Genomic DNA, 27,622 nt, shown 5'->3' with positions numbered 1-27,622 from the left:
TTGAAAAGAAGAAGTGCAAATTTAGCATTTGTTTATGAAAAATAACCACATGCTGCTAAGCCCCATTCTTTCGCAATCGTCTTCCGTCATGCGAACAATTGCAGAGGCAATGCTTCACGTTTGCCTGGTTGACCTCTAGGTGCCGCCACAAACCCCTTTGGTGCAAGTGCAAAAAAACCTAATTGCATTGATTGCACAAGTGAAGCTGCACAGCACTTTCACGTCCCAAATGCAGGGGCAGCCGAAAACTAGTTTTGCGGTGCCACAGCAACCTGAAGAGATGTGCGTAATTATAACCTTATAATAGAACACACTTCGCGCTGAGCACTTACATTGGTAAGTTAATTATACAAAGTACTAGTGGTACCAGCCCAATAGGTTACAGTCCCTAGTGAGTACACAATTTCGCACTCCATAGGAATGCAGCCATTGTGGCATGCAGCTGAAACCACACCATCGTGCATGCCAGTGCAGCGCCTTGTAGAGTCACGATGGCAAGTACAATAGTATGAAGATGCACAATTAAGACAATGGAGACAGAGTAGTGGTGGAGGAATAAATTTATGTAGACATATATATAATATATATATATAATTATATACAGAAGAGAAAAAATTTGTCTCGACGGTTTTTACAATTTGTGGGGTCAGCAAGCATCCCCCTTCCATCTTCAGTGAAGACGGTTGTTCGCAAAAGGAGCGGCATTTCACCACAAGCACGCAGACAAGTCCAGTGGCGTGACGTCGTGGCACATGTGCATCTGGCACCGAAACGCTTATAGTAGTCCGTTGCGAAACAGCGCAGAAAAGTTTTCCGTTGCACAGTACGAACACATTCCCACATCCGTGGTGGCCTCTGATCGTCTTGTTGAACCAGATGACCCCTGAAAGGGAAGGGTGAACGTAGGCATCAGATGTGTGCGCATCTTGCATAACAACAATACAACTCCTTAATTAAAGTGACACTAAAGATGTCTATATAGCTAACATGTGTATATAGTAAGTAAATTACACTATTGGAATGCTGAAGAGCACACCCTTACTACCGTAAAAGTCGAGCAAGCGCCCCACCTACGGTGAGCGATAATCCAGCAAGATTTGGAGGGGTGCCCTTGCTTGGTCGGGAATCAAAATTCAAGGTGGTGGCAGAACAGCCGTTAAGAATAAAGAATGCACACCCATGCATCTAATGAAATGCTTTATTGAATACGCATTCATAAAATGTTTCTATTCGCCCTCGACAAGCGAATAAAAACAGTGGAAAGGCGGGTGGGAAGGAAGTGGGGGGTGGGGCATTTGCTCGGGTAGGGGCGCTTGCTCGGGATTTTACGGTATATATGGCAGCTTGGTAATTAACACGATGGTATCTCTGACTCAATTTTCCAGTGTCAAATGAAGGTCTTAGACCTCTAAACCCTAGGGCACCCTTTACAAGATACAGCTTGTATACGGCCAGTTTTGATTTCGTTTTCCAGAAGGCAAGCATGTTGCAGTAACGACATAACACAGAAGGCAGTCAGGTGGGAGCATAATAATGAGACACTTATGCACACGAACAGGCTCACCTCTGTTGTCTACCACACTACCACTCTTACCAGGATCAAGCTATCAGCATAGCAAGTGACCATGCGAGCTGAAGCCGGTTGGGGAAACGATGCAAGAGACTGGACAAAGCAGAGAGGAGACAAACCACAGGGCTGACTAGCAACCAAGTGCCCAAATATTCACGCTTTTACACTTCATTTCTTTGTACATTGGGCAGTTTTCTGTTCTTGTCTTCCCTCGTTTTACGTTAGTCAGAGATGACTTGGTTGTTAGTCAGCTGCGTGGTTTGTCATCTCTCTCTCTCTGCTTTGTTCCGTGTTTTGTGCCGTTTTTTGAGCAAGTATGAACTGGCCCAAATGTGTATGCTTTTACTAAAGTCAGTGATGAAATGTCGCAATAACTCGGTTCTACGTGACCACCTTTAGCAACATGCCGCCTCAACATGACAACCTCTTGGCAAACGAAATTGAAACTGCCTGCACAAAAGCCTATACGAGTCGATAGTTTAGAGTGCTCCGAGGCTTGACAGATTTTTTTTCTCAGGGTTCCAAGATCCCTGCACCTTCTCACGAAAAAGAATGCTTAGTTGGTAAGACTGCGTCAGTACTCATTTGAGCTTCATGTAGGGGCTCCTCTAAACTCGTTTGAACAGGTATATTGCAAATGCTAGCACACGTACCAGGCAGGGCATGTTCTATGCTTGTTCCGTCGTCTCTGTGACCGGCATGGTACAGGAGATGTCCCCCGCTGATGGCAGGGTTGACTCCAATGACTGCGCCTGCGTTTCCGTCGTCGAGCCGACGATGACCGGTTGCAGGGGCGGGGGCAGGCATGCCTCCATCGTGTCGGGAGACATGGGGTCGCCAGAGGCCAGCAGGACTCGCTGGACATCCTGTTTGCAAGAGGGGAAAAGCACGGTCACATACAAGCCTATCCCCAATCTATGAGTTGACCAAGAAACTGTTGTAATGTGTACAGTTGGTGTCAAAGAGATTGCTAAAAGCAATTTTCACATAGAGCCAAACATCAGCCAAGATTCATCCTGAAACCAGTAAAAAAGTCCCATCGAAGCGCGGCTGCTGCAGCTGGGATTGAGCCATTGAGCACAATGCCGTAGCCCATTGGTGTAATGTGGCAGTTGCGTCGTTTAAAAGAAAAACGATTTGTTGAGGGATGAATTCAACTGGTGCCTGCCTTTTCAGAATTCATCCAAGATGCGGAGAAACTGTCCCAGACTATCCCACAGCATACACTTGGGCAAAGTCTCAGACACGGCTAGTCTCGGCAGACGTTTCAAGGCTGCCTTGGAGCTAAGTGCAGCGGGAAGAAGGTGACTACAAGCAACATGGTGCCTCATGTAAACCACAAAAATTCCTGCGAGCATGGCAAGAACGGTCCACCGAGAACGCCTCGTGCAACACTTGTTACGTCTCCATCGATAGCGAACGCGACCGGCACATACCTCGAGGGGTGCAACGGTGGATGACGAATCAGTGGATGCGGCTGGTGCAGGTGGGGGAGTGTCCAACTGTAGCAGCAGGCTGTCGCCGTCGTCCAACTCTCGGAGGACGACGTCGCGGAGGAAGGCAGGTACGAACCGCACGTCGAGGTCGGCGGGCACCTTGTACGAGCAGGGAGCCAATGGTGCTTGCGTGAGGGCCTGTTCCACCTCACGAGACACTGTCTCCTGCACGGCAGAAAACGGCAGTGGTGCACACTTGAGCATGGGCAGCGCAAATATAAGTAGTACGCAGACTGGTGAGTCTGCTCATGATGTCATTTTCAACTTGCAGCCTTAAATGCAGTAGTGCAGGAAAAGTGACCCATTGGCTAGACCAAAATCCGAGTGCAGCATAAGCACACACGTGGAGCAAGTTCACCTGTTTTCGTAGTACGTGTACATCTTTGGCAACTTCACACAGTAAAAGTGCCTTCACACATTGCCTTCTGTGTAGGTTAGCTGCTACTTTACAGGTGCATGTCGGAGAACAAAACAATGCAAAGCCGTGTGCAAGGTAAGATTCAACAGTGAATATGCAGTGGATAGAAAGATGCCTTCACAATAGTCTTTCGCTGCTGGACTCTTTAATGCTGTCGTTTTGATTAATGCGAGACCCACACAGCCAGCGAGCACCGAGCAATGCCACAAAACGGGGCTCAGAGTGACAGGTGCAATCAGAGACCCCCCCTGAGTGGCGACCAAGTACTCACCCGAAACTCGTTGATGCGGCCGCGGAGCAACTTGGTGCCTTCGGCGAGGAGCTCCTGCCGCTGCCGCATGTCGGAGAGCAGCGCCAGGTTGGAGTACATGAGGCGGAGGCCCTCGCTGGCCCCCTGGTCATAGCCACCGGGGGGAACTGCCTCGCCGGTCACGTAGCGCTCAAACTCCTCTGCGGGCAGGTTCAGTGACTCGGCCGTCAGGTTCTCAATGAAGGACACCGCACAGCACTGGCCAGGGTAGAAAGAGAAACGGGGAGAACAAAGAGCTTGGTGAGAGAATGTTACAGACAAGCCGGCTATACTCTGAGCATTGTGATAGCACAAAGGTATGTTATACAGCATGCTCTTCAGCAGTGGCTGAAATTCCTTGCCATTGGGAATGCACTAAATGGACACAACAAAGAGCACGAAGAACCGCAGGACTGGTGTGGGGTTATCCAGATGTCGCTTGTTAGGCAAGAGAAGGGTCACTAAAAACAACATACAAACATGTGGCAGGACGACTCAAGCAAGCACAGGATGTGACGCAATGCGTACACGCTGCAAAGACTACAGCGAGGTTTGTGTACCCATAAATATTTTAGCAGCCAATTGCTTCTTTGGACAGCCTCGCTTGTCACAACAAGAATGCGGGTTATAAACCTCTACTGTTAACTACAAGGATAAACAGAAGTATGAGTAACAATCTTAATGCCGAACTTTACCATTTCCTAAATACCACATAGTGCAGAGTAAGTAAGTGTGTTTGAGAGCATAAATGTCTGCAAATGACTGGCTAATGTCATACAAATTTTCACAGCTTTGCAGTGTCTACGATCACATTAGGTGCTTGTTCAATACCGAAACCTGCTGCAATAGTGTAGTGGCTAAGGTGGAGTGCTGTTTGAGGTTGCGGGCTCAATTCCCGGCGACAGTGGCTTCAAAATCTCTTGCTCACTTAAATCAAGGTGTTAGAGCTTAAAATCAGCTGGTTCAGCAGTTACTGATATTATGCCCTTTCATATATATAACAAACACAGACAAGACATATCAAACTGCGGAAACACCGTGAAGCACTGCTAAGATACTCACCAGGTTGGTGAAGTAGTAGCCGGCCTCCCCACTGAGTAGTCGGCTGGGGGCGCTGAATCGTGTCACATACTTGATGTTCGAGTGGAGCAGGGGAGGGTTGGCACGCAGCACCACATACACCATTGCTGGCAGGAACTCGTCGGCCGAAGCCGGCTGTGGACCCTGGGGCCCCATTCGCAATGCCTCAAACAGCTGCTGACTGCAGCGCACTACACAGGCCAACTTCTCACGGGGGCTGTGGCGAGAGTCCAGCTCAATTATGTGCGTGATGGCACGGTCGATCACGTCACGCACGGGCGTCTGCCGATCGTCCAACTCGAGCTCGAGGTGCCGTGCCGCCACCCAGCTCAGGGATCGGATGCGGCGTTGGATTGCCAAGTCCTTCTCCTCGTCGGCCGTGGAGATGAACTCGAAGATGGACTTGTACGTCAGACTCATCAGGTAGTTCTCCGTCAAGTCCATGAGACGCTCCACCTGGTCGGGCTCCAGACCTACGTGCGAGTTTGACTAGATGAGCCGACTATACTTGGATGCAGCAATATCATCTTTTTATGATTTTACTCTATCATTCAATACACATAGCTCACAGTGTTATCTAGCTTTGTCTCCCTTTTACTTCAAAACACTACAATGTGTATCCATCCCTAAACTATCATCTTGTTGATTGCAACGCTTATTACCCCACACAAGCAGTGACGTGACTCAGAGGAGGCATACCTTGGTAGTGGGTGTGAGTCTCAAAGCGCTCGTGCATCTTCTGATAGAAGTCCTGCACCTGGTTTGAGAGCTCGTCGATTGACTGGTCCCGGGACATCTTGTGGATGCGATCCACAGCCGCCCTGACCTGAAAACGAATGATTGAGCGAGGTCACGTACTGCACTATGGCACGCATAAGCTGCAAGTCGAAAGCACTTGGCTTCTCATCTACTAGGCGCTCTATAAAGGTTTCTATCATCAGTCACTTGAAATTGATCTGCTTTACTGCAAGCTGACTGAGCAGTGGGACTCACCTGCTTAATGACATCGCAAGCAGCAGACTCCTTCAGGTCACGAAGGAAGTCCTTGAGCTCCTTGGCGGCAGGATTGCTCTCCAAACTGCTCAGCTGAAAGTCCTTGGAGCTCACCGACTCTGCAAGAAACAAGGTACAGAACAAACAGCTTAGTTAGCTTCACTAGACACCCACTTGAATTTCTTCTCTACTCTCTGCACAGCTTTCTTTTCCATCTTCTAATGTTACGCATGTGTTTCCCAATTGATTCGCTGTCTACGAGATACTTAGCTCTGAAGCTTGTTTGTTATGTGCATCATATATGTGACAAAAGGCATTGGTTCAGCTCTTCTCTATTGTACAATTTATGACAAATTAATATTGAAAGCAAAAATGAGCAAGAAGAATGTATACAAAAGCAGCTCTAAAGCACTCCACATCTATAGCCTGCCATATAGAGTTCCAAAGTACTACTCGAACGCCTTAAATATGCAAAAAAAAGAAAAGAAAAAGAAAAGCGGATTTCTTTTTGCACAGTGAAAACTGCGTGGCATTTGTGAAAGTTAAAAAAAAAAGAATAGAGAGACCTTAAGCACACTGCCAGGAAGCGACACGACATAAAACAATATGACAACAATTCCAACAGATGGCGCCTCTCTGTTGCTGGGCTGCTTCACTGTCACACACGTCAGTGCTCTTTGACAAAGCTGTAATTGCACTTACACAATTCACAGATGTTACGCTTAAGGTCATAATTACTGGAGGGCGAAACGCAACGAAGGTGAAGGCAATGACTGAGTTACTTAATAGCAGAGTAACTTTGAACACCAGGTGCAACAAAGCTGATCTTCAGTTGGTGCTGCATCAACAAAATTTTGCAATGCATCAGAGCATGAACAGGAATGAGCATTCACAGTACTGAACGGAACTACCAACACAAGTTTCATTTCTGAGTGCAGTTATCAAAGTGCGTTTCAAACAAGGGAAGCAAGAAAGAATGATAACGGAGCATAGGCACAAAAAATGCAATGTGTGAAAGCATTCTGCAACAGGAACTCACACCTCTTACTTGACACGGGCAACAAGGCCACACTGACGTGCTTGTCACAGCATTTGTATATTTCCTGCGCTCAAATTATTTCTCTGCTATCTTTTACTTTTGAAATTACAAAGTGTACTGCAAGCGTCCATTCCCGCCGTCCGTGTTGTGATATGCTGTCACGCTTCCGTAATCAGGTGCAATGCGGGAACCAACGCATCACACGAAGAGACACTCCGTAACGTGTGCCAACACATATTGAAGCAGGCATGTAGGGCAATCAACTACAAAAATGCGGTGCTTGGAACAAAAGCACCCTTGTGGGTTGGAATTGAGAAGTTGCTAAATTCTCCATGCCAGTTGAAAGCGGACATACCGTATATCTCACGGAGCACCCGCACCACCGTCTTGTAATGCATTCCTGTTTAAGTGCGGCAACTGCAACTTCAAGCCGAGCCTTTTCAAACGGCAAAGTCCCAGAGTTGTTATTGTCGCCAGCACTAGCTTCTGCGAACGCTGCTTGCCAAAAGCGCATCCTCACACAGAGCTGCTTTCTTTAGTACAGTGAGGATAATGAGATGTTGTGCAAGACTTGCGTAGGCAAAAGTGTAATTCAGCATATGACGCTCTCTGCTTAGGGACAGGGCGTGATGCACGAAAGTGGGATGCTATATAATGCTGATGGCATACAAGAGTGCAAAAAATAGATGACAAATGGCTTTTTCTTTAGGAAACGAGCCAAACAAAGCAACAGGGCTGCTGGCACAACAAAGAGATAACAAGATGGAAGAGGTATGACAATGCAGGCAGAGGCGTCACAAGTGCGTCATGTCGCGTTCACAATGCCGACTGCCACCAACAAGGGCAGCTACACGTTGATCGGATGTCTATCTGAGGCCACATTCACAGCAAGGGCAAGTTGCTCAGTCAGAGAGAGGAGTTTCTGAACAAGAACTTCGCATGCAAATCAAAGCTCGTAGAACGCCCATTCCTGATGTCTGCCTCTTTGGGCTACACACAACCAGACTCCACAAGAAGCGCTAATATGTTAGTGCCGTAGTGTCAAGCAGCGACTCGTGCTTCTTTAGTTATGCCCAGATGCGAGCACCACCGACGCGTGAAAGAAATATAAGATTCAATTGGTTTGACATACCTTTGACCGTGTTGGACCTGCGGATGATGCTACGGAGCGTCTTAGTCCGTTTCTCGGCATGCTGTCGCTTTTTCTCGGCAAATCGTGAGAACGGCGACGGTTCTATCAGGCCTGGCTGCGAGGCACTGGGGTAGCCTTCTGGAGACTCGCTGGCACTGCGGGACAGCCTGCAAGCAAGTGGAGAACAAAACCACTCCAAATGAAGACTTCACTCCCAAGCTGGCATACTCGTGTGTGCACTGATTTGTACTTGCCCCTCGCTAATTTCATAGGTGCCACACGAGTGCCAGTGACACTACTACTGCCAGTGACACTACTACAGGCAAGAACACTACCGAGTGAGATTACTTAACTTTCACATGGGCTAAAGTCCTCTATGGCCAAGTACACCACCTCTGCAGTCTTCCACTGGGAGATGTTTCACCTCATCACTGCGGTGGCACACACTGCTGTTACATTTCACTCAATACTGTGATTTGGGAAAACCTCAAGGCTATCAGATTTGAATGTCCTCTCACTTCCACACACATACGCGATCAACCGTAAAAAAAATCAGTCGTCAGTTCCGGCGACGTGCTGCGTTGCTTCACTTCGTGTTCTCCAATAAGGATAAGAATTTGAGAAAGGTTGCATACTAGCACGCTAATTAAAAATGCGTGTAATAGCGCGCCAATAAAAATACATAACGACATATACATCTTTGGCAGACTTGGTAGAAAATCCAGCAGGCACTGTGATATATACATCATAGGCCTTAACCGTGAACCCTGGGCTGCGCAATCATCCGTGCTCTAGCAGGCGTGTTCAAAGGTCTTCACTCTTCACTAGTGGTGAGCGAGACAAAGTACACAGCTGGAAGGCCAACCGCACAGGTTTTACGCCACAGTTTGTCTGCACACAAGCGCTCAAATAGATTTAAGAAATAACTAACGACACATCCTTAATTAACTAGGAGTTACATGGCAAGATAATCACTACTGAACAAAGCGGCTTCCTCACAGCACTGACACCTCGTACCCCCCCTCCCCTTCCAATTAACACGATCAATTCTTGGGAAGCATTCAGATGTAGTGTCTTGAGCAAACTTTATATGATAAATGAGAGGAGGGGGAAAGCAGCACGGAAATGTTGCTAAATCAAGCAGCGGGAAGGAGCTGAGTCAATGGAATAAGTGCCAAATGACATTTACGATTCTGCAATGCCTCGAACCATGCAGCTGTTTGCACATTACACACCCCGAGAGCATACTGCACTGGGCATGCAGACGCAAATGCTACATTAAATCAGAAAATTAGCCGCACGTTCACAGGAGGAACAGTACAAAAACGAAGAGGACAGATTTTTATCACACATATGAAAGTAAGTACAGCCGTGCACACAGGTCTGTTGATTACCGACTCGAACAGTAGCTTCGTTTGCCTTTGCGAAATACAACTTGCTGCTTTTATCTCTGTGGAAGTGCGTTCGTAGCAATCTAAGGCAGTGCACAGCGCTTCGTTTTTTACACATACTTAAAAGCCCCTGGACTGCAAAAATAGTACCCCAACTTTTCTTCTTTCTTTCGCTGTTTCTTTTGTTTCGTCAATATGGCTGACAAAATTACAAGCTCCTGCCAGAGGTTTCCAAATCTGCATGGACAATAATGAAAAAAAAAAGGAAGTTGATGGATGCTGAAGGAACAGAGCCGACTCTGAAACCACAGCTGCCGCGAGGGAAACAATTTAACCGTATTTCAACTGCTGCACAGGCACACACAGAAATGCCTTTCGAAACTCTCCTTTCGTTGAGGCTGAAAATTATAATATATCGCCATCTTTTAAAGGTGCACTCGTACAACACGTGCCAGATAAACCGTGAACCTCGCAAAAATAATGTATGCTTGCGAATGTTGTTGGCAATCCAGAGCACCTTGATGTCAACGCAGCCACCGATGCAACGTCGCCATCTTTGCTGTGTTGACGGCAGAAGTTATGCAGATCTACAGCACATGAATTTGATATATTTTTTTAAAAGGAATGTGAAATAAGCAGCTCTTAAGATAAGCCCATGCACGTTTTTTCAAGCACACTACCGAGTTCTTTCCCGCACATGTTGTGCAATATTTTGGTTTATTTAACTGCAGCTAATTATTCCATATTATACTCAGCTCAGAAAATATGTTACACGTGTCTAGTATCTGTAATGTTAACTTGAAGTATTTATAAAAGATTGCTTCCGAGCGTTTCCCTTGGCATATATGCGAGGTTGGAGCATTATAACCTCAACAGGTGTCAAGGAATGGAATTGTGGGAATTGAATGAATAATGCATGCTCAAGCGCCAAAACATAAAGGTGCGATGTAAACTGGAGTGATGAGGCCAGCTCATTTCTGAGAAGACACACACACGAGAAGAGAAGAATCGCAGAACAGCTTTTTTCAGCGATACTGACTCAGAAAGACAAGATGCGCACAGCTCTAACTTGCAGTCGTTAATGAGCTAGGAGCTTTAAAATATATTTAAAAAACAAAACGGGCGCAATCATCCTAAAAAGGTGAACAAAGAAGGAAAGAAAGAAAAACTACTGCAGTTAAAAAAATTAAAAAAGCGTTCAATAACATCACAAGACCGCATAATCCCTTTTCTTCCCTTTCTAAGAGGACAGCACAATAGACCTACAAAAATAAGGAAAAAAAAAAGAAAAAAAGAAACAGCCAGACTTAGATTGTCTATTATGACAAGTGCTAAATCTGTAATTCTGCGTATCAGAACGTACACGCAAGGAATACTCATATTAGCCGTCAGCCAATGCATCTGCAAATTTGCAATAACACAATGACCAGACAAGGCACTTTGTGAAGCTATTACTGGAACAAACGAGCAGTCACAGAACAAACCACAGTTAACTAAATATGCCGCTGTGTTATGTATGATTCTAAAAGATTTTCTCCGACTTTACCCAACAAAAATATAACAAAATTACATAGACGTTTTGCCACCTACGCGGGTGGCATCCTCAGTATACACTTGTACCAAATGAGCGGAGGTCGCCCAGTCCACTAGTACGTGCATATGTCCCGTAAACGTCCGGTTGGGGGCCGCGGTTGTTGTTGCAAGCCATTTGTCACGATGGATGAACCCCGATTCCAGGAGCTTTCTTTTCCCCCATCTTTGTTCCCGAGTCGGCATCGTCGAATTGTTCAAGTCGAAGGTATGCCCTGTTGTCCAGCAGTGGTCCACGAGCTCTGTCTTGGAACGCGTGGCATGGGTGGCTTTAGCAACATCCCCTTTGTGCTCTTTGAGCGTCGTTGATCTTTTCCTGCCTCTTTCGCCGATGTAAGTAGCGTCGCAATCCCCGCATTGTACTTTGTACACGACTCCGCTTTGATCGTTCGCAGGTGCGCGGTCTTTGGGCTTAGAAAACACGTGACCTAAGGTGTAATGAGGCTTGAAAATGGTTTCTATGCCCAGCAGACGTCCAGTGGATGCCCAACGGATGCCCAGTGGATTGGGCGACCTCCGCTCATTTGGTGTCAGTGTATGCTGAGGATGCCACCCACATAGATGGCAAAACGTCTATGTAATTTTTTAATATTCTTTTTTTGCGTTAAGTCGGAGTAAATCTTTTAGAATCATGAACTCACCCAGCTTCTGAAACATTTTTGCATGTGTTATGTATATACTGAGTATTTGTGGGCTCACGATGCAAGCAAAACAGAGCGGAACAATCAAAAGCATAAAAAGTGCTGGAATCGAGCGCATTTTACTGAGTATCCTTTTTTTTTTTTTTGCTTAGCGCTGGCTAATTACGAACTGCCATTACACAGGTTGGTTTGTACATTAAACAAACCAATGTTGACTAAATTAATCTGCAGGCCTCCGGTATAGCATCATTTGGAGACCAGTGTATAGCTTTGGAATGTCATCATGTGGCCGTTGGGTGAATGAATGCAAAAACGGCTTTTGGAGAAGTATAAAAGGTCAAGTAATCATTTGTTCGGCCAAGTCATTCGTGACATGCGAAAACTGGCTGCACCCCCATCGATGAACATTATTGCAGACAGCGTCGCAATTCTCCTTGGTGTTGCTCGGAGAAGCTTGAACGAGCAGAATCATTTACTAACTGTTTCAGCAGACCATGACGTCGTCGAAGAGGTATTGTAGGTAAACGATTTCATTTGTCTTTGAAGTGTGGGCAGAGAAAGCACTCACCAAGAAGGCAGCAAGAAGCCTCCCCGGTCGTCCGGCTTTTCCTCTACTATCCCAGCCGACGCCAGCTTGGCAACACCGTCAATCACAACAAGAGAGACGAGACTCCTCAAAGCGCCACGCATCGAACAACTCACACGACGACAGCACAACCTCTCACACCCGCGTCTCTCATCAGTCTGTCAGCACGCCTGCTGGCAGCGGCCATATAAATCCTCCACAACAATGCAGGAAGCTGCAACAACGTAAGCGGTGCCACGCCGGCTTTTCTACACTGAAATCGCGCCGATTCTCCCACGCTGCGGCGGAGCTTGCCGATTCTGGGAGACCGACCCCCAACTGAGCTCGAATGCTTTTACGCACGGAAAGCAACAGCTGTGACGTGGGAGAGAGAGAGATCAGAGAGAGGGAGAGAGGAGAAAATGAAGATGAGAAATAAAGAATGCAAACAGAAACGGAGGAAAGGACCGGCTGTAACGTGCTGTTGCTAGGATGACTTTGCTCACAGATGTTGCGTCACTGAAATGGCAGCTGCTACACACCTTTCGTTGGAGCCTCTTCGAAACACTCGAAAAGCACATGCTGCATGCAGAGGATTGAAGCCAAGCAGGCAACGCGGATAACACTTTTACATCAACTGGGACCCAGCATGTCGGGAGAAAATGTACGAAGGCAAAGATCAGAACAGCATGAAAATGTCGCGGGGGTCACACAGGTTGCGAGCGCACAAATGGGAGCATAAATTCTTGCACCCAATGTCAGGAGGCGGTAAAGGGTCTACCCCGATTTTAGCAGAAACTGCATTTTTATGCCATTCTCTTCCAAGCAAATTCAATAATGATGTCATCCGTGTAACATTTGCAAATTAAAAGATACGAAAATAAGGCAGAGCTACCGAGTGGAACGAAAAAAAAAAAAAGTGGGACAATGCACAATGACTTAAGGCAGCCCTAGCTTTTGAGTATGCGTCGGATCCACCTGACCTTAACAACAACAAAAAGGAAAAAAAAGGGGGGGGACCCCAAGTAAGTCACATGATTTGGGACAAAGAGCACATCTGTCATCATGAAAAGACGAGCGATCTGGAGCGTGGCCTTCTACAGGGGGAGCAGGTGGGAAGGAAACAGCTACTGCAGGCACTAAAGTATTTTTATGTGCATCTCCGACCAGTGTCTGTATTAAGCAGCTACTGCATTCTGCACTGCAAGTTAGGAGCCCTGCATGTAAAAGATGCATTTTAGGAGCAAGAACAATCCCATTTGTCGTGGAATGTTTCCGGAAGCACAAATGTGCGTTACTGAATACTCGTTTAGGAGCCTGACGCAATAAAGCTTGTGCCTTGCGTCCTACGTCTCAGTGGACAGGCACAGACACTTGGCCTTGTCTAGAAGACGTATATAATTGTTTCAGTGCATTGACAACGAGGACAAGCACGTGGACATAAGCAAGCGCTAACTTACAAATAAATACATTTATTATGAACCAGGTAGACATACTGATATGTGCGCATCTCACAGTAATCCAGAAGCAAGAATGCCACAACCGTGCTTTGTAATGTTCAAATAAGACAGTTCTTTTCACAACAAAGCAAGCAGGGGCATGCTCCCACACTTGCCATGCTAACTTGTTACTTTCGCTGCCTTGACAATCAACCCAGCGGGTTCGTCTCTGTGTCACGATGCAACAAGGCGTTTCTGAAATGGCAGTCACTTTAACAGCGCGAGTGAGAAAAATGCATACACAAAAGAAGACAAGTAAACTTTGCATTTGTAGTATACAACGACATGTGCCGCAAATGCAATGCTAGCCAGTCGTGACTCCCTTCCTTTACATAGTTGGCGCGCATTCTCATAATCAGTCATTTTGGACAGCATCCTGCCTGGCACATGTACAACAGTCCGCGTGAAAGAGGAATTTGATACACAACACAACCTCTGCAGTTAATGAAGTGTGCTCTGCGATGCTTGCCGCAGCAAACGCCTCCGTCAGTGGCAGGACTACTGGTTCTACATAGTTTAACTTGCAGACAGAGAAAAGCTCAACTTAGACGTTGGTGCATTTGGCAAGTTTTTCTCAAGATGGGGCACACTGCATGGGTGACAAATTATAAGAACGCAGCAACAATGTACACAATGAACACAATGGCTGGCTGGCTGGCTCTGCATTGTAGCACACATTGTTGTGAGCCCATGTTTTAGCAAAACGTCATTGTGTGAAAGTGAACAGATGAATTCTCTAGGGCTATAACTGAGTTAGCAAAAATAGCAAGCTTAAGTGATAAGTCTATCAGCATGTATGTCTTCACATGCTTTGCCAAGAAAACTGCCTCTTTTAAACTTGATATACTGTAAGGCATTAAGGCATTTTTGTTTCAGCAAGAGTATGACCTGTACGCATATAAATATTTACACCTGTTGCTAAACCCTGTCTTGAAGTTGGCACATGTGTCCCCACTTGCTTCACTGTGCATAAACAATCCTAAATGCACCTCTCTCTCTCTCTGGTTTTTAAGCCTACCATCTTCTCTGCTGTATGCAAGTAAATAACTTATGCACTGTAAACCATAGCTGCAGAAACAAGCTAGCGTGAGCTGTGACAAGTCATAGCTAACACTATGCCTTCCAAACACACCTTGCATAAAGAATTACAGATATATCAGTCGTTATAAAGTTAGATATGTGTGAAAAAAAGACTGCAGTAAATTTGAACTGCCTTTCTGTCCAATGAACACAAAGAAAAAGCAGGAACAGAGTGACAGTGACCAAGTGCAACTCTATTCGAGGAGTGATAGCTGTCACTCGATGCATGCAATGGCAAGCAGTAGCAAAGACGATGAAGAGAGGAAGGATGCGTCCTCAGATGACAGCATAGGCCCGAGACCTTGCCCTTAATTGCTGTTGATGCTATAGATACATGCAGACGTTGCACAGGCAGCTCACCAGATTTAGTGAAACAGTGATTTGTGGTGCTGCCGATGGTCAACATTAGACAGTGCCCCCATTTTCTAGCTACTATTTTAACGGTCCCAAAGACTGGTTAATTGGAGTGCTACACATAGCTGCTGCTGTATGCGCTGTTTATACGGGAACTCGGCAAAATAAAGAAACATGGTTAATAAAAACAGCTTTAACCAAACCTTTACTTGCCAAGAACGTGAACTTTATCAAAAGTCAGCCACCACGCTACGTCATCCAACCCCTCGGAGTGAATGAACAGGAAATGACGAGCGACAAAAGCATGTATCTAAAGTCGTGAGCTTTTTATTTAGAATAACGTATTGTTCAAAGTCTCGATCCCGCAGTTCACATACATGCTTCTCGGAACATATATCTCGCCGGTGTAGCAGCTGCTTTTTGTCCATAGAGCGTGAATTTATTTTTATCTTAACCCCGACTGTGCGTACATCGGCCCAGCAAAACAGGATGCGAACAGAGTGGTGCTCGATCAATGAGATAGCTGCAGCTGATGCGTAGAGAGAGTGATCAACCTCTACAGAGCCCTGCTGTCATGTCAGTGCTCTACGATAATAGTATAATGAAAATTTAAACACCAGGAATGCAACTGCCTCAGCCAACCTCTGCATTTGCAGCAACATAGATACGCACCGACCTGACCCAGCCCGGTAGAAAACGCAGCATTTCAATAGGTTGCCAGAGCCTCTCAAAAAGTAAAAGAGGCCTAGCCAATCTGGTTGTAGCCGACTCCACCCAAATCATGCCAGAAGCCAAGTCATTAATTTGTAAAAAAAGACTATTTGCAGGCTGTCGTGCAAGTTCCATGGACCCAGATTTGTTTGTTCATCTTGCGCAGACTCTGTGACAGCTATTACTAATATTGGTCGGTCGCAGATATGGAGAAGCTTCAGGCAGCGCCATCTCCAAACTCAACATCTCGAATAAAATGGATGGCGACTATATGAGGGAACCGGTGGACAATGAATGCTTTAAAAAATATTAAACTAAAAAAAAAATCCGCCATCATAAAGCTATCGCAGCATGGACAGCCTCTATGTTGCAGGCGATGGAGATCCAGTAGATGCATTAACAGGACTTTCATATGTCAGTAGTGATCGTCGTGACAACGGCTGAAATACGTGCAGGCTGTCGCATACAGCAGTGTGTGCTGCAAAGCGTTTCACACACATTCAAGGGCACTATCTTTTTGTTCAAACTCTGCTTGAAACAAATTACTAATTCCCGGTCCCCCTTGGAGTTTAAATTAATGAGACTTATGTGTCATCCATCACACGAATGATTGCTGAGGTGCCTGTGCAACTAGTTCACACCCTACTTGAGATTAAGAGAAGCGGAGATGGGCTAGGCATGTAACAGGTGGAGCAGACACAAACCAGTCCATAAGAGTAATAAAACGACTATTAAGGGAGGATCCACACAGTCTAAGATGGCAGAGAATAAGGTTGTGTGATGATGTTGGAAAATTTGCATAGTACACACATAACAGAGCCGGCTGACACAAGACAAGAGAAACTTGAGGTGGGTTAAAGAGGCCCTGATCTTACAGTAAGGATAACAAGTGGTTATGTTTCTGATGGTCATGCTGTGGTAAGTCTGCAGTCACTACACCCTGTGCTCGCTCACTGTCAGTTTACTTCCGAGCTTTGTCTTTGAGTGCGGTAGCTCTGCAAATGTGAGCTTTCCGACAGCAATCTTTATCTTTGTAACAGCACTATCCTTTTTATTCAAGCCCCGAAATTCCTTGGCATGACTACAGCACCACTGGGCTTTTACAGGTTTCTGGCACATTCACAACAAAGGTTTGAATATCGATGATACCAGCCCAAGAATGAAGAAACCACGTCCGACCCCCTCTTGGCAACGCTAAAGTGTTTTTCGATTGGCTTTACATGCGGCACGTGTTAAAGGAGTGCACAAACATGCACTGTGAAGTGCTGCCCACATCACGATTTACGTGCGCCATTGTCGACGTAAGGAGAAAGTGTCAAAAGCAAAAAAATACAGACCATGCGTACAATAATTCACAAAGAGATCCGCAGTAGAAAACAACTGTGAATGACTGTGCAAAAAGAAGAAATAAATCGACTATAGATGTCACTGAGAACGGAAATTCCACGAGAAATAAGACTTCGAAAGTGTCAAGGCACTCTCAATAAGCAGGTGGTGCATTTATTCACAATGTAGGCTGCGCATGGAAATGCGGGACCCCATGCCATGTCTGTAATGACATCACATGCCATGTGCAAGATGAAAGATGAAGGGCGCAGCGCTGTTAGGCTACAGAAATACTTCTTGCATTAGTTATTCACCCCCCCCCCCCCCAGTTTTTTTTTCTGTTTCCTTTAGTGAAAAAAAAAAAAATTAACCTACCCCTGCAACTACCGGGCATTTCAGTTAGAATACAATATTCCTTCTTTAAGGTTTCCTTCGTTTCCACGTCCATTGGCTTTGCACAGGAAAGATGATTCACTAAAAGCAACTCATTTCCTGATTAACCTTGGTCATGCCATCAGACAAAAAAAAAATATTGACTTTTTATAGCACAGTGAAAAGAAACAACTAAGAAGAGATGAACAAGTACTGCACTGCTTTCTGTCTTGTCAACATAAATTCTTATTCTATTTTAATTTATTATGCATAATGAACCAACTAGTCCAACAACAAGTCCTGAGACAAATATTGAAATGAGAAGCCCCAAGAAGAGCAGAAGATCGACAACTTACACTGTGGAAGAACAGAAAAGTTGTTAGGTGGCTCACGGGATACAATAAGCCGATATATGAAGCTTTCTCAATGCCACGTAAGACATGAAACATCGACCTTAGGAAAGTGCTTGCTGATTATGAACATGCAAGAGGCAATCGTTAATCAACAAAGAACGCCAAGAATCTATCACTGTGGATTGCATTTGGCTACAGTGGTCTTCGAAACATCAGTGTGTAATTCTACAGAAGAGCAAAGTTGGTTTTTAAACAGGTCTCCGGCCACTGAAATGGGGTCCATATTTTTCCAGAGCCCCATCTAAGGAGCTTATGAAACTAAAATGAAGTGTTCCACTATTCATATAAGTATGCTTATTATAGGCAGCATTTACTATGAAACACCTCCAAAGATGAACACAAAGGACTTATGACCGCGGCGGCCGCATTTTCGATGGAGGCGAAAATACTTGCGTCTCGTGTATTTAGATTTTGTGCACGTTAAAGAACCCCAGGTGGTCGAAATTTCTGGAGCCCTCTGCTACGTTGTCCCTCATAATGATATCGTGGTTTTGGGATGTCAAAACCCAACAATTATGATTATTACGGACTTATCTAACACTTTGTGTTGCATTTCCTTTTGATTTCTATAGCTTTATTCTCTGTAATACTAGCTTTCTGTACACCAGGTGGTGCACAGGAAAATTTTTTATTCTATGTCTTTTTCCTTCGATAACTTTCATTTGAGAGCTGTCTTGCTATTTATTTCTTTTGTATTTGTCTTTAGTGTTTTTTCATCCCATTGCCACACCATTTCCATCCAGCTATCCACATTTCTGATCAGCACTAGAGCATTAGAGTTCAAAATAATTTTAGACTGGACGAGGTGAATAATGAACTGATGACAAATGGGGTCAGCTGTATGAGTTAACACGCGAGAATTCCAGATGGCAGCCGACAGAGAAACAGTCTTTATTCTAGTGAACGCACTCATTTTCGGACAATCCACTCGGAACGGGTTCCAAAGCAAAAACAATACACAAGTGCAAAACAACTGCAACACTCTAAGAAACGCATTTTTGTTCGAGCCCTGCATGCACTCCGAGGTCATCTCGATAATGCGTACTACGTCAAGAATTCCAGAGAGGGTCGCTGACAGTTGAAAAGCTTTTACAATGCGTGTCTCGAAGGCATGCTTACTGTTATTTAAAACAGCTGTGATCCTGAGTCATAACAAGGCTGATGAATAAATAATTTCCAGAACGACAACGCTGCAGTTGCAGACACAGAAGCAATGTGGAGCAGTTGAACATTCTCACAGCTTGGATAAGCTGCATGGGAGGCAGACCGATGAGCATACGGAGTGTGCGACAGTGCGTAGGCGAAACGTAATGGCGTAGATTGTGGCTATAGATTATACTACGCTGTACATCCAAGCTCTACAGAATTGCGCCAATTCTTTTGGAAAACTCCATACCCTGAAAACTTTTGGCAGTGACAGCTTTTTGTTTACAGCACCACTTAATTCAGCTAAAATAGGAGAGTCGTGAAATTCTGCGCTATGTTGCGTTACGTCCAAATTTTGTTTCACTGAAAATGTCCAAGATAAAAATCTGCATAGAGTTGCACACAATATGATTATTTGACCACTGGCACCCACAGTAATGTTGATTTAATACTTCAGAATTTTTTCTGGGGCACCAGCAAAATGTTTTTAAGGTGAAATTGCAAATGAGTGTGCTTCTTTATACTAGAAGCCAGAAATATTTGGCGTTGTATGAATAATGTTACTAACAGTAAAACAATTCGTTTCACCTAGGACTTCATACAATTAAGCTTGGCACGTTAAGGTTTAACTAAAATAGCAGTGAAGCTACTGACTATTTCCTTCGCAAATCAATCGACTAAGTCAGTCGAACATTTCATTTCTAACACGTTAGCTGCCCCTTTAGCATCATTACAAAACGCTGCAGCAGAAAAAGATCAGGATTGCTAGCTTGGATTGGCCTCCGGAAAGTACATGAAGTGCAAAGAACAACAGTCTAGTCCAGCTTACATGGCTTGCTCTTGGAAAACAACAAAGCAAGACAATTTATTACTGTTGAAACCAAGGAGACGAGAAAACTTGCTACTTAGTGACACACTGATGCCACAGTAAAAAAATAACAAGACTTTAAGTGATAATGCATAATTAACACCCCATGGTGCACGTAACATGCTAATTTCATCAGCGCGACAAACATTCTACAGAAGTTATAACTGTATGCAGCACACCCAAAGGGATAGTGGCAGTATCCAAGCACCACTAGAAGAAAAGGCTGACAGACCCCCCCCCCCTTTTTTTTTCTTCTTTGAGCATTGCCATCCTAAATATGCTGGGATTCTAAAGCAAGCTTGCTTTTCACCAAACGCACTCATGCAACAATTCTTACTTTTTATACAAATGAGCAATCACGGAATTAATGTGTACTGTATTTGCAGATATGTATTTACACTGAATTTGATTCGTGAAGTTAGCTCCCTGAACAACTGTTTGAACATGCCTGTCTTATTACAAAGAATGGTTTTATCAAGTTACATCAAAGAAATTGTGCAAAGATGTGCATGGCATTGCAGCAGGCATAGCTTCATCATGAAACAGCAGACAGTGGAAAGTGCCCATAAATCATGTCTCTTGTCTGTCCTTCAGGCAAGCACACACCCCGAGGTCTGAACATTTTGCCCAAAAAGGAGTGACGAACTCGGTTGACGACCATTTGACCATTATGATGAAATGAGAAACTAATTGACGTGTGGCATGATGGAAGGTCAGAATATCCCCTGTTGCATCACCTCAACGAGAAAGAATGCAGCTTCACGTGGCAGAGGTGAGAGTTGCAAGTACCATAGTGAGAGCCCACAGATTTTGTGCAAAGCATTGTTAGAATTGATCCCCATGCTCTGCTTGGATATTTGGCTGGAAGTCCTAGTCATAGCCAGAGATCTTCAATCATACCAGTTGTGATAAGTCTGTTTTGAAATCCGGAAATCCCCACGGATAGCAAACTGACGTGTCACCTGGAAACGTCAGTAAAGAATGCACCGCATTGCCGCAATCGCTGCAGTCATCACTGTCACTGCGTGAGTTGCCATGGCAAGAATTCAGAGAAGTAGTTTCAAGAAAGGTCGCAGAGCTCTATGGCCACAGTATCGTTTGCAAAATGTCAGCCCCGAACGTAAACACACTGCTCATGTCATCAATATGGCAGTGCTTGCAAGCTTGTACAACGCAACACAGAAAAACGCCATTTATAAGCTAGTTTTTTTTTTTTTTGCATACAGCTGGTGCTAAAATCAGCAGACCTCCAGGATTTTGGACAATGGTGTGTCCGGACTTTCATACATGAAGCCTATGGGGAGTTTTGAAACTCGTATGACTGAAAAACTCTCGTTGTAGCCGAAGGAGTTATCCTCAAAGTTATGCAACCGATGGTGCATTTTAAATTCAGGTTCCCTAGTGCAGCAGTCCAGTGCTGTACCCACAACTCAATGGGTGTAAGCATAGTTCTACAGTGTGACGACCTCACCAGTTCTCCTGCGCAAGCCAATGCTTCATGATGCCTGGTGTGTGTGTTGTGTCGCGTAGCAACAGCTAACTCACAAGAGCGAGAGCACCAACATCCCTCATCATTGCCTCATGGTACAGCAGCTGCTATGTGACACTGCGCCACTTTCAGAATTGGCCCATCTCAGCCCATACACAACACCAGGCAGCCGTTTTGTCTACTTCCGCAGCATAATGTGTGTGCGAGCATTTCCTCATTCCTCCTATGACGATGTATTGTGCTTTGAACATAAAGTTCTCTTGTTAAATGCAGCCACTACACCGCACCCGTGTGAGCATTCGTGACAGGTGTTCGTGAGCAATGTCGAGCATTCTCTTTCGTAGGTACTACGCAAACGATGCGTCTAGCTGGGAGCAGCGTATATATGATCGGGTGTTTCCTGGTTCTCATTGTGCCCACGTGTCACGCGTTGAGTTATAAATGACATTACGTGTTCTATTACGCATAGTGCGGGGGAGGTTCGTTTCGCAACTCTGCCCTGAAAGACTAGGCGCTTACAATGTATGCGTCAAACCACGTCTGATGGCTCCCAAATAAGTTTCAGTGGAGAAAACGATGTATTCACAGGCAGAAACATTAGAGGCCTCCTTCACGTGTGTCGTGCAGCAAATTCTGCATGCTAAAGTACATTTACATTATGCGTGCACTCTGCAAACTTTTTAAAACTTACGGATTTTGTAGAGTGTAGAACCACAATGTCTTGCCCATATTGTTATGGGTGTCAAATCACACATATTAACGCTTTACTGCAGAATTTCTTCTTTCGTAATAATATTATTCACGAAGTTGCATGGAAGCGTAACAATAGCTGTATAGCATCAAAAATAAATTTCGTCGATTTTTACAGTTTGTATAAGCAGAAAACAAGGTATGTTGCATATTTGCAACAACAAGCAAATAAAGAACAAGCTGAAGGGGAAATATACTCGGCGCAATTCAAACTCAAATTTTTATTTGCACATGGCAATGAGTGGGTGCACTTATGTTGTAGTGTGGTACAAAAGAATGCAAATGTTCTTGCTCGTTGAACAAAGCCGGTTTCCATGCTTCTAGCAGCACCTCATGCCAATTCCTGTGCGGCCAGGAAACTTACAGCGCTTTTCCACAACAGTGGCACGATCTTTAAGCGTTCCAAATTGGAACGGAGGCGGTTCGTTCTATCGAGCCGCACGTGATTGGTCAATGTGGGCCGTGACGTTCACATTGACCAGTCGCGTGTGGCTCGATAGAGAGGACCGCCTCTGTACCATGTTGGAACGCGTACAAGATCGCGCCACAGGTTGAACATTTGAAGGAGGAAACAGATTGTAACAAAGCGAAAAATTTTTGTGGCAAAACAGAGCTAAATGCAGCTGTAGATTTCACAGGAAGCCTGTGTAATTTGAAACCAGGCAGAACCACTTTCATTACACGTTCCACCGCTCGGTCAAGGAACGAAGAGGATGGGGAGCACAAGAGAACGAGTGGCGTGGACACTCGTAACTGAGGGCGCAGGGAATATGAAATAAAGCAGCAACACCATACGCAGTGTTGTAGCAGTATGGCCCAAAATTTAGAACTTAGAAGCGCAGACTTAAGCGTACAGCCGGGATGAAGCGGCACAGTAGTGCACGAGTTTACCGAACACCTATGAAAAAATTTGGGCAAACGACCTGAAAACATCGAGCACACATGTTGAATCGAAATGGACTTAAAACTCAGGGTCATCACCCCTCCTGTAATTGTCGCTGTCTTCACTATCAGAAGGAATTACTCGGCCGCAGAAGCGTTTAGGGCCTATTTCCATTTATGAGAAAAACAAACCCCATTTATATGTTGTATGTTGTTGCATTTGTGCAACATAGCAACGTTCTGTCGCCAGGAACCAATTATTCCGAGATGACAATGTTTCTTGCAATCTACACAATAAGGAGGTTGTGTAGCAGAACGTAAGAAATTTTCCTGCGCTTCATCATGTTCAGAAATGAACTTATAATTGGTAAAACTTCCCTATATCACTGCACGTGGGCACATGCAGCGTCTGCCGTGGATGTTTTGGGAATAGTTGCACAGGATGAGCACAGATGGCAACTTAAGAGAGTGCGTTTTTCAATGCAATGTTGTGGAAATGCAAAAAGTGTACAGGCAGCTCCAAACAAACTTTGCCTTTGTTCTGATTGCCATTTAGTGGAACGTTGCATAAATGCAACAAGGTGCAGTAAAGGGTTAATTAAGATGATACTGAGGCATCAGTCCAGCACTGTTTATTCCATCTCATTCCTCTTCATTAGTGCATTCATTGAGCATGTGCCGTCAAAGGATGCTGTAATCGACAGCGACACCTTGTGTAACGATGGTTGCATGGACGCAATGGGGCTATTCAGGAAATGATGTCAAAATTAACTGCTCTTTAAACAGTGATAAAGCACACACACTCACCGTCTTGCTGGCTGGGTTCCCAGAGGGCTGGCTGGGGCTGCTGCAGCTGCCTGCGCTGCTCGGAGCTCCTTGTAGCACTGAGAGCAGTACCCGTCCCATTCGGGGTTCCCGTAGAAGCTGCACCCTTTGCGACACTTGAGGTCGCGGTTCATCTCTTGCAGCAAGCTGCCTAATTTCCTCGACTCGGCCATCGCTGCCACAGGGTTTGCCCTCCACCGAGACCAAATTTATGTGTCACTCAGTCCTGCGCAAGGCAGATTCATTTTTAATTGATGCATTGTACTGGGACTCCACATCCAAAGAAAGCGACACAGAAACAGACTAAATCTGAGGAAGCAAAAGCTTCTACAATCGCTACGCAGGCAGCACGCTCTAATAACTAGGCTCCCAAGTCCATTCAAACTTGTACGTATGCAAGGCCATGGCAGGCTGTGCACCACTATGGGCCTTTAGTACTACCATGTGATGAAGAGCGTGCGAGACGAGAAACATGATGACCAACAGGGCGAAGAAAGAAACGCAGCCTGCCCACTGTGCTACACAGACAGTGCAACCCCCCCACCTCCTTCTTTCATTCATAAACATACCGAAGCCTATTACAAATTAACAGGGACCGTCAAGGTAAGGGAACCTTTTCAAATGCACACCAATTCCCTCTCTTTCAATGCCTGAAAAATAGTCAGGGTACTGCCGATACCCTACTCCTTAACTGTGCAGAGTGCTACAGCTATAGAGCTCATCTTTGTAAAGAAATCCTCCGAGAGTTAACGACCCAGGACTAAAGGTGCTCATTAAGCAGAACAACATGTGTATTGGTGTGAAAATGGAAATGTAGGGTACGAAAAAAATTATTTGTGATGGAATGCACCACTATGCTTGAATGGTTTTTGTCATCTGCTACAACACAGCATAGGTTGGTCATCCTTTGCAATAGCAAACAAATGAAATGCTGTCATTGGAAGCGTCATTTCTACGTGTGAAGTCGGCATCTATAAGCAATGCTGTTTGCACAACGCGCACACATATTCACGTCAAACTGTGGCAATATCACAATGGCAGGAATATTTTGTGCTTTATTTTAACAAAGCCTTGCGTGTGCAAATATCTAACTTTAGTGCATAATATGTTAGGCTTTATAAAAACAAAATGCCAGTTTAAAGAAAACGAGACGAAAGCTCAGTCGTTAATGATCCGTACGTTCGTGCCATTCAATGGCTTTTGGCAATAGCAAAGCTGAATGCAGCAGGACATGAAGCTATGTATCTCAAGTGATGCAGACAGTTCAATGAACATACCCTCACAGAACGTGTAAAAACAAAGCCATAAAACTGAAATAATAACCACGAAGGGAATGAACTGCTGGGCTTTCAACACTACATCCGGCTTGGTACAAAGTTAATCAACACCATGGAATCTTATTGCATTTGTGGCAAGACTAACATAAAGGAACCTTTTTCATAAATTCACACATACGTGACCTCCTGAGACAATAAATGCAAAACCGCTGCTCTTTCAAATCGTCCGACAGAATGAAATCAAAACCATACCGAAAATGCTCAGACCGGAGTAGAATACGCTCCACATACGCACAACGTGCGACGTCTTGTTCGACATGCGGACATGCAACGACTGAACTGAAAGACTAAAAACCTCGAGTTCTTAAAGGGCGAACCGAGAGACGGCTCGGCATCCCTCGAAGGTGCTGACACTTTGCCAGATTCTCTGTACTGCCTTCCTTCTACGAGCCGATTGTATAATCAAATGTGAAAAAGAGGAAGCACAGAAAAGCCGGAAGCCGAGTCACGCAACATCCTCGGAGGCAGACTCGTGACAAAGGGGCTTCCCCCGGCCGTTAAGTCCCGTGCGCGACTTCGAGGAACCGGCAGCCTTGAAACGCGCTCAGCGCGGAAGGAAGTCAGAATGCAGACAGACTCCAATGCAGATAGGCACATGCACGCAACCACGGGATAAGAACCAGCGAAGGCACCTTCCTGCGACACCGATGAAGCACCTCGAGAAGCGCTGTGCGCGCTTGACTAATATCGCGCGGGTCAGCAGAGACAACGGCGAGCCCCGCGAAACATAAACAAGACCGGCTGCTGCGCTGTCAAAAACTTTCGCGTGGAAATGCTCGAAGAAGAAGACATCTCGCGCGCGGCGGCGCTAACTTACTCCTCGTTTTTTCCCCAGTGCGGCGTGTGTCTGGTATGTTTTATCTCGGGGTTGCCGATAACTGCGCGGCCGGGTGTGAGACAAGCTGCCGGCTCTTGCAGCGAAGGCGGAAGCCACGCAATTTCCTCGGTGGGCCAAGCTCGTGACGAAGGGCTTCCCCCGCGTGCCGCCGCGGCCAACTCCTCACGTGGCCTGAGCCAAGGACACGGTTCCCGAAGGCAGCTCGAGGTGCTCCCGCCCCAAAACCCAGCAGGTATGCTCGGCACGCAGAGTGGCGCGCGTAAACAACGGCGCAGGACGCAGAAGAGTCAGAAATGAAGCAACTTTCGCCGGTGCGAGACGGCTCGTCCCTGAACCACGCCCATTGGAGTGCAGTGCAAACGGGATGTTGCCTCTGGCAGGAAAACAACACAATAAAGATAGGCGATTGTCAGCAGTAGAACGCGCACGCAGACGTCTATCCAACGTACAACGGCGTGCGCCGGCGAAACCCGTACACTGTTAAACATACCTAAGGGGAAACACACGCATACGACGCATATGTGACCGTCAGAGCAGCAGTTGTCAAGCGCCGCAGACGAGTAGGTTCCAGCGGTTAGAGAAAGCGTTCGCAACCGCCGCTGCTAAAAGACACATGCGCCGTGCTCGAGCGCACCTGTTGTTCATTCGCCGTCGTTTAAGCAGCTCGGCCGAGGAAGACGCGTCCGCGACAATTCCAACAGCCTTCCAGGCAAAATATCTCGATCGTACTCGCTCAGGAGGCATACGAGCAAGCTGATGCGCCGCGCAATCGATATATCCTAGCGAATCTGCGTGCGAGCAACGTTTTAAGCCTCACGCGCGCATCGCAGGATATATCGCAGCGTGAACGGCAATTGTGGGCGTACAAAGGTTACGGGGCAAAGCCGGTACATAGTAGAAAAGCTCAGTTTCGGAAAGCGACCAGCGAAACGTTGCCGAACGGCGACGAGCCGGTGTTTTCAGAGCGAAGTCATGCTCGAAACTTGAACTGAATATTCAGTTTCGTGTCAGTTACCTTGTTAAGCGATGACTGAGACCACGCCGATGACCATCGCTGCAGGACGGCAAATCGGTTCCAATTAAAAGAGATAACACTTCGGAAAGAATGTAAGGACGGCAGATTACTCATTTGGATTGGATTGACTCGACGTCCGGCGTCGCTTTGCAGAAAAAAGAATCCACTGAACCCTTGTTGCCAGTAGCAGCTTTTTACTGGCCTGCTCATACTGTGCTTTCATTCCGCATTTGAACACAAAAAAGCTACCATTATACAGCCCATGCTACCTTTCATTTGATATAAACATTTCAGAAGTAGCAGTGCGAACAGGTTTGTCGTTTTATTTTCCCAGCGGTGCGGGCAAATTTCGAACAAAGGCAATGTCACAACCTTGCGCTCGTTCTATTTAAGTTGCGGTGCTTTTGCCTTTATTAGCCATGATCTAATTTCGCAAATTTGTGAATGAGTACGCGAAAAATGTCGCGGTAGAAGGACATTATTTCAACCCGTCACGGTGGTCTAGTGGTTATG

The 27,622-nt window shown here is 45.6% G+C and overlaps 1 protein-coding gene across 4 annotated transcripts; it reads right to left on the bottom strand.

Annotated features, from left to right (window-relative positions):
- Positions 1–542: 542 nt before the first annotated feature.
- LOC119390424 (rab5 GDP/GTP exchange factor) lies at positions 543–27,253 on the bottom strand. Of its 4 annotated transcripts, none has more exons than XM_037658038.2 (10): positions 27,110–27,252; positions 23,902–24,145; positions 8,018–8,184; positions 5,847–5,965; positions 5,553–5,679; positions 4,836–5,326; positions 3,756–3,992; positions 3,007–3,231; positions 2,224–2,436; positions 543–883 (listed from the first exon to the last, which is right to left on the bottom strand). In XM_037658038.2, exons 2-9 carry the CDS (start codon positions 24,090–24,092, stop codon positions 2,239–2,241), a joined length of 1,755 nt encoding a protein of 584 aa, XP_037513966.1. In that variant the 5' UTR covers positions 24,093–24,145; positions 27,110–27,252; the 3' UTR covers positions 543–883; positions 2,224–2,238. The 4 variants fall into 4 exon arrangements, with proteins under 4 accessions (XP_037513966.1, XP_037513967.1, XP_037513968.1 ...); XM_037658039.2 differs by lacking the exon at positions 27,110–27,252 and adding an exon at positions 26,074–26,232; XM_037658040.2 differs by lacking the exons at positions 23,902–24,145; positions 27,110–27,252 and adding an exon at positions 12,208–12,503.
- Positions 27,254–27,622: the final 369 nt, after the last annotated feature.

Source organism: Rhipicephalus sanguineus, chromosome 4 (assembly GCF_013339695.2).
Source record: "Rhipicephalus sanguineus isolate Rsan-2018 chromosome 4, BIME_Rsan_1.4, whole genome shotgun sequence".
In the NCBI taxonomy this organism is placed as follows: Eukaryota; Metazoa; Arthropoda; class Arachnida; order Ixodida; family Ixodidae; genus Rhipicephalus; species Rhipicephalus sanguineus.
The sequence above is the reverse complement of the archived record's forward strand: the minus strand, read 5'-3'. Positions and strand labels throughout refer to the sequence as shown.

Bases quoted from the DNA above. Each gene is read 5' to 3' on its own strand.
- LOC119390424 (XM_049414838.1), bottom strand. From the start codon at position 24,092: ATGGCCGAGTCGAGGAAATTAGGCAGCTTGCTGCAAGAGATGAACCGC. The intron at 5,680-5,846 runs GTGAGTCCCACT...ATTCGTTTTCAG, and splicing joins CTTGCGATGTCATTAAGCAG to GTCAGGGCGGCTGTGGATCG. The intron at 3,232-3,755 runs GTGAGTACTTGG...TCTGCCGTGCAG, and splicing joins GCCGCATCAACGAGTTTCGG to GAGACAGTGTCTCGTGAGGT.